At 39.0% G+C, this 11,153-nt stretch overlaps 1 protein-coding gene across 2 annotated transcripts in view; it reads left to right on the top strand.

Annotated features, from left to right (window-relative positions):
* cntnap2a (contactin associated protein 2a) overlaps window positions 1-11,153 on the top strand; it is a 434,170-nt gene that overhangs the window by 272,104 nt on the left and 150,913 nt on the right. For both annotated transcript variants that reach the window (XR_006827635.1, XM_046065574.1), the window contains exons 9-10: window positions 4,396-4,539; window positions 6,787-7,048. Coding sequence is in view for 1 of the 2 variants with exons in the window: in XM_046065574.1 (XP_045921530.1) it covers window positions 4,396-4,539; window positions 6,787-7,048 (406 nt within the window). In the remaining variant the exon portion in view is untranslated. The remainder of the gene's footprint in view (window positions 1-4,395; window positions 4,540-6,786; window positions 7,049-11,153) is intronic.

The raw sequence follows: 11,153 nt of genomic DNA on the forward strand, positions 1-11,153 counted from the left end.
GAAGAAGCACATCAAGGTTCTGGAGTGGCCTAGCCAGTCTCCAGACCTGAATCCAATTGAAAATCTTTGGAGGGAGCTTAAAATTCGAGTTGCCAGGCGACAACCTCGGAACCTGAATGATTTGGAGGCTGTCTGCAGGGAGGAGTGGGCCAACATCCCTGCCGAAATGTGCACAAACCTTGTCACCAACTATAAAAACCGTTTGACATCTGTGCTGGCCAATAATGGCTTTTCTACAAAATATTAACATGCTGTTTGTCCAGGGGGTCAAATACTTGTTTTTCCTCATCAGATGGTTATCAATTTTTATAAATTCATATGATGTGATTTTCTGGAATTTTCTTTGGGATTCTGTCTTTCACTGTTAGAATGTACATATGATTAAAATTGTAGATTGTTGCATTCTTTGTAAGTGGGCAAACCTGCAAAATCAGCAAGGGGTCAAATACTTTTTTCCTCCACTGTAGATGAACATCACAAACATCACTGTTTGTATTAAACCACAGCATTCTTAGGTAAGCAAAAATAATGGAACAAATAATCTTAAAGTAAATAACATTTAATATTTGGTGGCATAACCCTTGCTTGCAATAACTGCCTCAAGCCTGCGACCCATCGACATCACCAAACTGTTGCATTCTTCATTTGTGATGCTATTCCAGGCTTTTACCGCAGCTTCTTTCAGTCCTTGTTTGTTTTGGGGGGTTTCTCCCTTCAGTCTCCTCTTAAGGAGGTGAAATGCATGCTTGGGTTAAGGTCAGGTCATTGACTTGGCCAGTCTAAAACCTTCCACTTTTTCCCCCTGATGAAGTCCCTTGTTTTGTTGGCAGCGTGCTTTGGGTCATTGTCCTGCTGCATGATAAACTTCCTCCCGATTAGTTTCAATGCATTTCTCCGTAAATTGTCAGGCAAAGTGTTTCTGTACACTTCTGAATTTATTCTGCTGCTACCATCATCAGTTACATCATCAATAAATATTAATGAGCCTGTTCCAGAAGCAGCCATGCAGGCCCAAGCCATGACATTACCTCCACCATGCTTCACAGATGAGCTTGTATGCTTTGGCTCATAAGCAGTTCCTTTCTTTCTCCACACTTTGGCCTTTCCATCACTTTGGTAGAGATTAATCTTGGTCTCATCAGTCCATAAGATTGTGTTGCAGAACTATGCGGCTCATCTCTGTACTTCTTTGCAAATTTCAATCTGACCTTCCGATTCTTCATGCTGATGAGTGGTTTGCATCTTGTGGTGTGGCCTCTATATTTCTGCTCTCTGAGTCTTCTTCGAACAGTGGATTGTGAGACCTTCACCCCTGCACTGTGGAGGTCGTTGGTGATGTCACTTACTGATGTTTTGGGGGTTTTCTTCACAGCTCTCACGATATTTCTGTCATCAACTACTGTTGTTTTCCTTGGCTGACCTGTTCGACGTCTGTTGCTCAGTACACCAGTACTTTCTTTCTTTTTCCCAATGTTTGTCCAATGGCTCTGGTCGATTTTTCTTCTTTTCTCAGCTTGACAGTGGCTTGCTTTTCTCCCATAGACAGCTCTCTGGTCTTCATGTTGGTTTATCTTCTTTAACAGGCAATGCAGTCTTTATAGGTTTGAACCAAGGATGAAAACTTAGACTAATCATGCAGAGCTATTTAATGTTTGGACAATCAACCTAAAAGGCAACACCTGGGCAACAAGAAACATCACGTCAGTCACATGTTCCAATAGTTTAGCTCACTTTAAAAATGGGTGGGTTCAAACAAAGGCTGGTATGTCCTGAGTTGTTTAACACATCTAGATGCGTTACTAGGAAATGAGAGCTGAAAATCTGAACTCTTGTCTCATACTCATCTCTTTATCTTAAACCCAAATGTCTTCAGTGAACAACAAAAACAAAGGAATTTGCCTTACCTTTCCAATACTTTTAGAGGGGCCTGTATATAGTATACAGTTATCAAGGTATTTGGTTAAAGATAATGCAGACAGCATAGCTTGTCTTATGTATAAAATGGATCAGACCCAGGGCCTCATTTATAAATTATGTGTACACACAAAAGAAGGCATACACCACTTTCTAATCAACCTCTGGGATTTACAAAAACAACAAACTTGGCTGGAGAATGTGTGATCCTGCATGGTCTCTGACCGATGCGTATGCACAAAACTGGAAAAATGAGAAACTGGGACTCAGATGGCAGAAGGATCAAATGGTTTGAAATAGATACAATTGTGTAAATTAAATCAAAATACATGATGAGGGGCATCTTAAAAAATGGTTAATATTTTGGAAAAGTTCATCGTGAGCACCAGAACCAGACTGCAAAATTAAAGGCTCAGGGAACCTATGCAGGTGTTTGAGTTAATTAGATGATTAGAGCTCTGAAGAATAAATTCTTTATTCTAAGATTCTAATACATTTTGAGATACTGGAGTTTTGATTTCCATGAGCTGTGAGCTGTAATCATCAAAATGAAAACAAAGAAGGCTTAAAATATTTCACTTTAAGTGTATTGAATCTAGAATATATGAAAGTTTCACCTTCTGAATTAAATTACAGAGGAAAATGAACTTAACAATATTTAAACTTTTTGAGATGCACTTGTATTACCTCTGAGTATGATATAAAACGTAATTTAAAATTACATTATTAATTTTCAAAAACAGATAAAAGGAATTCTTAAAAGAATAAACACCTGTTTGATTGATTTTACCTAATTAAAAGAACATGATTTAAGATAATTTCATCATCAAAAAAGAGAGATCCTGTTTAATTGATACACCCTGGAGTGCACACAAAAAGAACCATGATTAAGAGAGAGAGACGTTTTTTTCAAAATAATCAAATATGTTGCACAGTTTAATTAGGAATCATATTTTATTTGATCTGTAATTAATACTTGCATGCTGTGAAATTTTTTCCCGTAAATAAGGTGAACAGTAGGACAAATTACGTTTCATCTGATAACGTTTTTGATGCCTCAGTCAAGTAAATACGAGTGCATAGTTTCATATAGTGTTATCACATGTCCTATCCCCAGGCATTGTGCCAGCGTGTTTTTTTGTTTGTTGAAAACACTGTTTATTAGGTCGATCTTTCACGTCGTATTTCTTTTAACTCATCGATAGGTAAGGCTGGAAATTAATGTTTGACCACAACTTAAATGCATTTGGTTTACTCTTTTTTTCAAACGAGACAATACAAATTATGTACCTGAGTTATCCAGTGCATCTTATTTATGTCCCCCTCCACCTCCGTCACTTCTCACGAGGGATTCCCATTCCTGCAAGTCGCTCATCAAGGGGGTTGAGCTCCGCTGTCCCCTTTCCTCCAGTGCGGTATGCGCATTTTCCCCGTCAAACAATAGCTTGCTCCTGCTTCAACCTCCCCTACAAGAACTTCAATTTCACACTGGGTGAAATTATTTACTTTACTTTTTTTAGCTTCCTTGTAAGATTTTACCATTGTTGTCTCCATGCACTGTATATGTTGTTATTAAATAGGAGCGTTTGAATGACAATATATAGTTAACTATGGGCATTAAAATGGTGTGAAAAGAACCTCGCTCACGTGGATCAACTCTCGAGTTGATTGTGATTTATATGTATATGGGAATCGGCTTGGGATGTGCATGTGCACTGTGTTTTCAAAAAGAATATTTTTGTTTGTTTCTCCTGTATTACAGTAATGTCCACAGTGACCTTTACCTCCATGGACTGTACATGGCCAAATTAAATAGACATGTTAAAAACCTGTCTGCGAGGAAGAAGGCCAATTAATATTGTTGTATGTTTAAACATACTACATCTAGATTTTATATTTCTCTGTCCTTATCTCCTTATTTTGTTATGTCAGTGGACTGTGTTCACTTCATGGTAGAGCTTTGTGTACTTCTTGGTCATTCCTCTACACACACAAGGCCAGCCTTATCCAAAACCTTACCAGCAAAGCACAACAATGTCCTTTTAACACAGTTAACCCTTTTACCAAATCTATCCTTTACTGTCATGACATTTCATTTAAATCCATTAGAAATGTTGTTGTTCACAAAAGGAAAGTCTATGTCTTTTACTCAACTGGAAGACTGTGTTTACCATTAACAATGCACGATTTCTATTATGGCATGAAAATTTCCATAGAAACTCAACAATAGCTGGCCTAATTGTAGCATGGATTTTGAAACTTATTTTAGGATTTCTTGCAGTTTCTCTCATCAGACATGTGCATGTTGCTACTGTCATCGCTGCTTGTTTGGAGGAATGGATGAACATTAATGACAGACATGTTTTTTTGCAGTGTTCTAGCAGTGGAGGAAGGAGTGAATCAAAGGAAAACTAAGTCTTAATCTGTTTTTTCCCCCTCTCTCCATCTCTTTGTATCTCTTTGCCGACCGTTCTTCTCTAGTTGAGTTTTGGGGGGATGCCATACAGTGGGAAGCCTGTGGGTGGAGGGCGGAAGAACTTTAAAGGCTGCATGGAGAGCATCAACTACAATGGAGACAACATTACAGACCTGGCTCGCCGAAAGAAGCTAGACACCTCCAGCTTTGTAAGGAAAATGTGCATGTACACACATACACACACACGCGCACACACACAGACAGACACTCCCATATAGATACAAATATTGCATACATAAACACAGCTCTCATTTGCAAACATGTAAATCTCATAAAGGCAGCTGAATACTAAACGTGCTCATTATTGTCACACTAACTCTGTATATGACCTGAGTGAGGGGGCAAATTATTCACAGCACCAAAATACTGTAACAGATTCATAATTAATCAGATACAACTGACCCATCAGTGGCCTCTCCGCGTGTTTACCTCCTGTCTTTGTGCTCCCTCTTGATAACATGGCTGCCATTTTACTGCGATCTACAAAGACAGAATTTCACTGCAATGCATGTGAGAAAGCTTTGTTTTCACCCAATCTCAACAGAATAAGAAACACATTAAGTGCCTAGCTTCTTCTCTTCAAAAGCATGGCACTCTGGATGGCTGCTGAATGTAACTTTAGCACATTAAGTGTTTTGCCATCCTTAAAATTCGTTACCGAGCAGCCTTGGATAGACTGTAATGTCTCTCACCATCTCCTGTTCTTCCTCAGCAGTGGACAGCCAGTGTATCTTCTTTGATCTCTGGTGAACTGATTGAACAAATGGAGGCACTAATCAAGTTCGTTAAAGCCGCACTTCTAATTTTCTCACAGCCATTCATCTGTTCTACAGATCTGTTCACAAATTTTAGGAACACATACACACACACGCAGACAGAGGCAATCAGGAATCATCTGTAGCTGGTAAGGCAGCTCAATACTGTGCTTTTACTAATGATTTGTTTGAGAGCACAAGGTTGGAGAAGCTCAATGGTAATTAGTGCCTAAATTCCACAGTAGTGTTTGTTTTCCTCCAGCACATAAAGATTACCTGGGTCACTGTTCAACTCTCAAATACAGGGTGAGCCAAAAGGAGCCATTTTTGTAATGTGTACAAGCAACATCAGTCTTTGAATCTAGCTTCTGTCAGGAACATCTGAAGGTAAACACGTGTTATTACGTGTTATTAATTAATGCTGACAATTATTTTATTGCCAGTAAACGCAGTTTTTAGTACTATTTTAGTATTATTGTGAAAGTCCGTTGCTCACTGGCTCTGACTAGACATACAGTCAAACCATGGGTCACAGGAGGGTGGGATGTTGATCAGCCTGCAAATCACCCACCCAAACAAGCAGTGGAGGGAGGCTTCAACAGACTGCGCTAGATGCAGCGTGTGGGAGAAGTAGATAAACAAAAGCAAGACGAGCGATCAAATGCCATAGTGAAGTGGATAGCTACACACTGCATGCTGATTAGTATTGGAGAAGATGTCGGTCTTAGGAATCACAACTTAGTCGCTTGGCCCCACGGGGTCGCTCTGTCTAAATGGCAGGCGCTCTATGGATGGTAACCATGGCAATGGCGCTGAACAGCATTTAACTTAAAATTAACATAACTTTACCTGATGGGCCTTCGTCTAGTTTTTAAGGGATGCTCTGCCATGCAAATTCCCTCCTGTTGATGTCCTATGTAGTAAACAGTAATAGATTCTGGAAACTCACAAACAGCGAGAATCAGTCTCTCTTCCAGTGGTTTGTGCTGCATGTCGCATACAAAAAGTACAATTCAACTCCGGCAGCGGGCGGGCGTGTGCGTGAGGAGAGCACTTCACCTCACTCTAAGAGAGACACTTGCTACTGAACATAGACTGTTTATGCTGCTCTCTGATAAAAGAAGAATGTTTCTGCTGATACCTGTTCAGAAAAAAAACAACAGGAAAACAGATTTATATATTTTAACCTGTTTCTCAGAAGGTGCCTGTTATGATGTTATGGTCGTGGCTCTGGACTCTGATGGTAACTTGTTTTAACAAGCTAGATAAAAGGTAGTGCCCTGGCAGTGGCAAACTGTTTTATTTTTAGATTTGATTTTATTACATTAATGTTTAAGTTGAGATTTGCAATAAATATTTTATTTATACTGTGTAAAGGGAATACTGCTGGTAAAAAGCACCTTATTTGTTTAAAGTGTTTGCAAACCATGTTATTGCACTTTTGTGAATATAGTAGTATATTTAAATTTAAAGTGCAGAATATACTACTTTAGAATTCATTATTCAATTTTGTGCATAACTATGCAATTAATTGCAGAAAATCATGCGATTAATCGCGATTACAAATTTTAATTGTTGCCCAGCACTATTTTTAACGTTTATTAACTTGTTGGTGTTTCTCTCTCTAAATCATCTTGGCAGCGTAACCTATCCTTCTCATGCGTGGAGACCCACACCTTCCCGGCCTTTTTTAATGCCACCAGCTTTCTGCAGCTGCCAGGTCGAGCCAATCACAACACGGCGTCTGTGAGCTTCCAATTTCGTACGTGGAACCCCGATGGGCTCCTCCTCTTCAGTAATCTTGATGATGGCACGCTGGAGATCTCCCTCGAGGACAGCAAGGTTGTAGTTCATATCAACGTGACGGGGGCGACCAGCAACAACCGGGTAGACTTATCGGCAGGTGAATTTGCCCACAGACGCACCTACACACACGCACACACTATAGAATTTAAATGCAAAGCTGTTTCTTTAAGTATGACATTTTTGTTGTACCAAGTAATAAGTTGCATTGAAACAAAACAGTTCAACTATTTATATAATGAAAAGAAAATTGGCCGTGCATGACTTGTATTATCTGCTGTATTCTAAGTATGTCATTGCCACAAATCTGTTATGGGAATGTGAAGACATTCTGCTTTTTACTGACATTTCATGCTCACTAACAATGTTTGCTTTAGTGTTGGGTGAAGAGCAGTGTATCCGCTAAACTGACTTCTTGTATTTATCAGAGTTCACCTGGACTATGCATTAAAAAAACACTCTTACACACTTGTATTTTTACATCCTGGCTCTTACAAATAGTACTTAGCACTGTGTAGCATCTTAGCCTAGCTATCTTTGCTGTGTACCAGCAATGGCTAAACTAGCAATTGTGAGTACTTGAAACTTGTTCTATTGACATCCTAACTCTACAGACAGCAATCTGTTTTTATGTAACCTTTATTTAACCTGGGAAGAAGACCCATTAAGTTTAAGACTTTTTTTGCGCGCCCTGGCCAAGAAAGGCAGCAGGACAGCAAGTTTGACAGAATGAGAAGAATATAAATAAGACATCTACGATTTTACATATACACAAATGTGATAGTAACAGAATACTATAAAAACAGTACATTAAAGCTGATGATAGACAGAGCAACTTTTAGAGCAATCATGCAGGGCAATGTTGCCATCAGTGGTAATGAGTATTACTAACGTAATCCCCTTCCCCCACCACTCCGTAACCCGCCCCGCACCGCCACTATGCATTCAAAACATAGTCGGACTTGCCACCAGCAAGATTGCCCAGCAACATTGCTCAAAAAGTTGCCCCATGTATCATCAGCTTAAGACCTCTTCAGGCAAATGGATAAACACTAATGGATTTCCATCTTATTTTAAACATTCACATTCATCTTTAAAAACCTCCGTAATCAGGGATTTAAACTCCCCAAGAGGTGTCAAAACCTCCAAATGGAGGGTCCTCTGCAATGAGTTCAAAGTAGATTGTGCACAATATGAGAAGGCAGTCTTTCCCAATAATGAAGTCATCCTGAGAAATTTTAAAAGTAGTAGCCTGTTGGACTGTGAATGATGACTACTCACCGCAAAGCTAAGGAAGCTACTAATGTGGTTTAGTATATTTTGCATAAAAGTGCCTTATAGATAAAAATACACAAATGTAGCTGTCTCCATGTAGCTAATGATGGCCAATCCACCATTTCGTATGACAAATGTACTTACTGTAAGTCACTTGGGACTAAAGCGTCTGCTAAATGCCCTAAATGTAAATTTAAATATATGGTGTTTTGGATGTAAAGTACAGTTTAAGACAATGCCCACATTTGGAAAATTGCTGAAAAAGTCAAGCATAGAGTATGTGCATCATAAGATTGAAATTCTTTTGAACAAGCTTTTCTTCTATGGCTCTTTGGATAATTTTTTTCCCTTCCTATCCTCCCACCTCTTTTACCCTTCCCTTCCTCCCTTCCTCAAATTTCCTGCCTCTTGTTTCTCTCCCCCTCTCTTTCTATTTCCTTAGACACACTCATTTATTCTGTCCACTGCTGCTTTAATAGGCCATTATGCCCAGGGGTAGGGATTATTACAGAGTTACCCTCTTGGCTAATTGGGCTTGAGCCTGCGATTACATCAGTATTACTAGAATATACAGACACACAAACAGACTCGCACACACTCAAACACAAACTCCCCCCTTTGATTCTGTTATTAGTATTTCTAAGAAAGAAAACCACACAGGCTTCTGGCTTCAGTGACACAGTTGAAGCTCAGTAGACTTGTAATGAACTGCTTAGTCCCTTTTAAAGGCAAATATACTGGGGAGAGACATTCAGATGGGCACACACTAAACGGGAGAGAGCGAGAGAGAGAAAAGAGAGGTTCTTATGGAGAGTTTTGTTGTTTTGTTTATTTTCTTCTTTTTTTTTCCAGTGGGGATAGTTTGTTTATTGAGCTGTTTAGTGACAGGTTATTCAGACGTATAATCAGACATTTGCTTTAAGGTGAAATCATTGAGAATCATGAAAAATCATTTTCATTCACAACTTCTAACCCATTTCACTTTTCAGCCGTCTAAACCTGACATGTAGACATTTATAGTACATAGTAAATCACAGAAAGTGGTATCACACTGGTGCAAATGGGCACTGAGGGGCAACACAATACAACGAAAGGGAGAAATAAGTTTTAATGCAAGACATTTACTGCAAACATCTTTGGCATTTGGCAGATAAATTCTAATGGATGAGTTAATTATTATAACATTAGAAATGTGCATAAAGTGTACTATGAACACTTTTTTTGAGGCCCCCCTGATCTTTTGTCTAAGCTGTTATCTGTAATGGGAAGTGTTTAGGGAAACCACATAAGGTGAACCATTGCACAGCAACTCTCACTACACCACCACCTGTTATTTACCACAGCGCGAATGTGATGTGAAAACTGGTGAGCCAAGTGTTTAAACCATTTCCCACCTTCTTTCAAATAAAACATGCCGTCTTGTCTAATAAACCACATTATCTCAAGATGGATGCTTTAATCGTTGAACCGTAAAATATCTTTTACAAACACCCTATTGGCCCTCAGTAACTGGTGTACTATTTAAAACTTCATTAGCCAATTTTTTTCTGTCAACACAGGATCAAATGACTCCCTCTAAAGTGAAGGAGTTGCTAGTACTGTTATTTCCACTAAGAACAAGCAGTTTGCAGCTTTTAATTCATTTTTGATTTGCTGTATCGTACAAGTGGAAAAGATATGGAATTACTTAGAGCCCAGTTTCAAGGCAAACATCTAACTAGGTGATGAGACAAAGATAATTGTTTTTTTCAGGAGGTGGTGGATCAAAAGTGCAAATGAACATTGGACATTTCACAGATGGAGACTTATAAGACTCCAATACAATGTCCATGTTGCTCTGTTTCTGCTCTGTGTGTCAGTGTAGATGTGTATTTGTTCTTGAGTCTATTTTCTGCTCTTTAGCAAAAATTGCCTAGTAGATGTAATAGGATTTTTAAAATATAGTAGACCAGTACTTCTCAAACCTTTTCTGTCACGACCCCCTTTCATAACCCAAAAAATCCTCATGCCCCCACCCCCACCAACACCACATATAAACGGATTGAATTTTTATTATTCATTAAAAATATTGGGGGAGCAACAAATACCAAAAAGGAGCCCAGTTTTATTTGATTGAAAGAAAATAAATTATTCAGGTCAGCAAAGTGTCTTTTAAAATTTCCTTACCTAAATCGTGTTCATTCAGCTTACAGTACTTACTACAGTAAAATAATAAATGTATGACCTGCAGAGACTAACCCCCCGTTTTTTTAATATCCCTTAATGTTTTGTTAGCTTTTTAAATAGTTAAGCCAGCAGACATATCTTGAAATGAGGTGTGTGTGTGTGTGTGTCTATCAGGATGTATAGATTTGATTTAGCCTTGACTTTGGGGTTATGTTTGTTTTGTGTTTTTTTTTCTGTGTGTAAATAATAATTAAAAAATATTCTAAGAAGGGGATATTGAGGTCTGGACCAAAGGGACAATTAATCAGCCTTCTTTATGCATGTACAGTAGAGCTTGCCTGCTGCTAAGAACACACACAAAGTCATCCCCTTCTGCATCTTGCCCCGAGGGTGTTTGTGACCTGAGGCAAACATGCTCTACTCTCCTTTGAGAAACGTCCGTCTTTCCATCCACTTCCTCCTCTCAAGCAGAGAGACAGAGGATTAAAGGGAAGACGAGGCCTCTGAGAGAACACTCTAGATTAGACTGTGGGTGTCTCCTTAATGGTGTGTGTGTGTGTGTGTGTGAATAGAGAACACTTAGTTGTGATTCCTGCTGGGACTCTGATCTAATTTTCCCATCACTTTCCTTTTACTTACTCATTAACACTCCAACTCTCTTCTCTTCTGTTTTGCTCTCATCACGCATATATATATAATTACAGTATACAGCAGCTTTGTTGGAGTGGGTCTGGGAAATGTTGCGGTGATGGCCCTACAGCAGG

The sequence above is a fragment of the Micropterus dolomieu genome, linkage group LG01 (assembly GCF_021292245.1).
Source record: "Micropterus dolomieu isolate WLL.071019.BEF.003 ecotype Adirondacks linkage group LG01, ASM2129224v1, whole genome shotgun sequence".
Classification (NCBI taxonomy): domain Eukaryota; kingdom Metazoa; phylum Chordata; class Actinopteri; order Centrarchiformes; family Centrarchidae; genus Micropterus; species Micropterus dolomieu.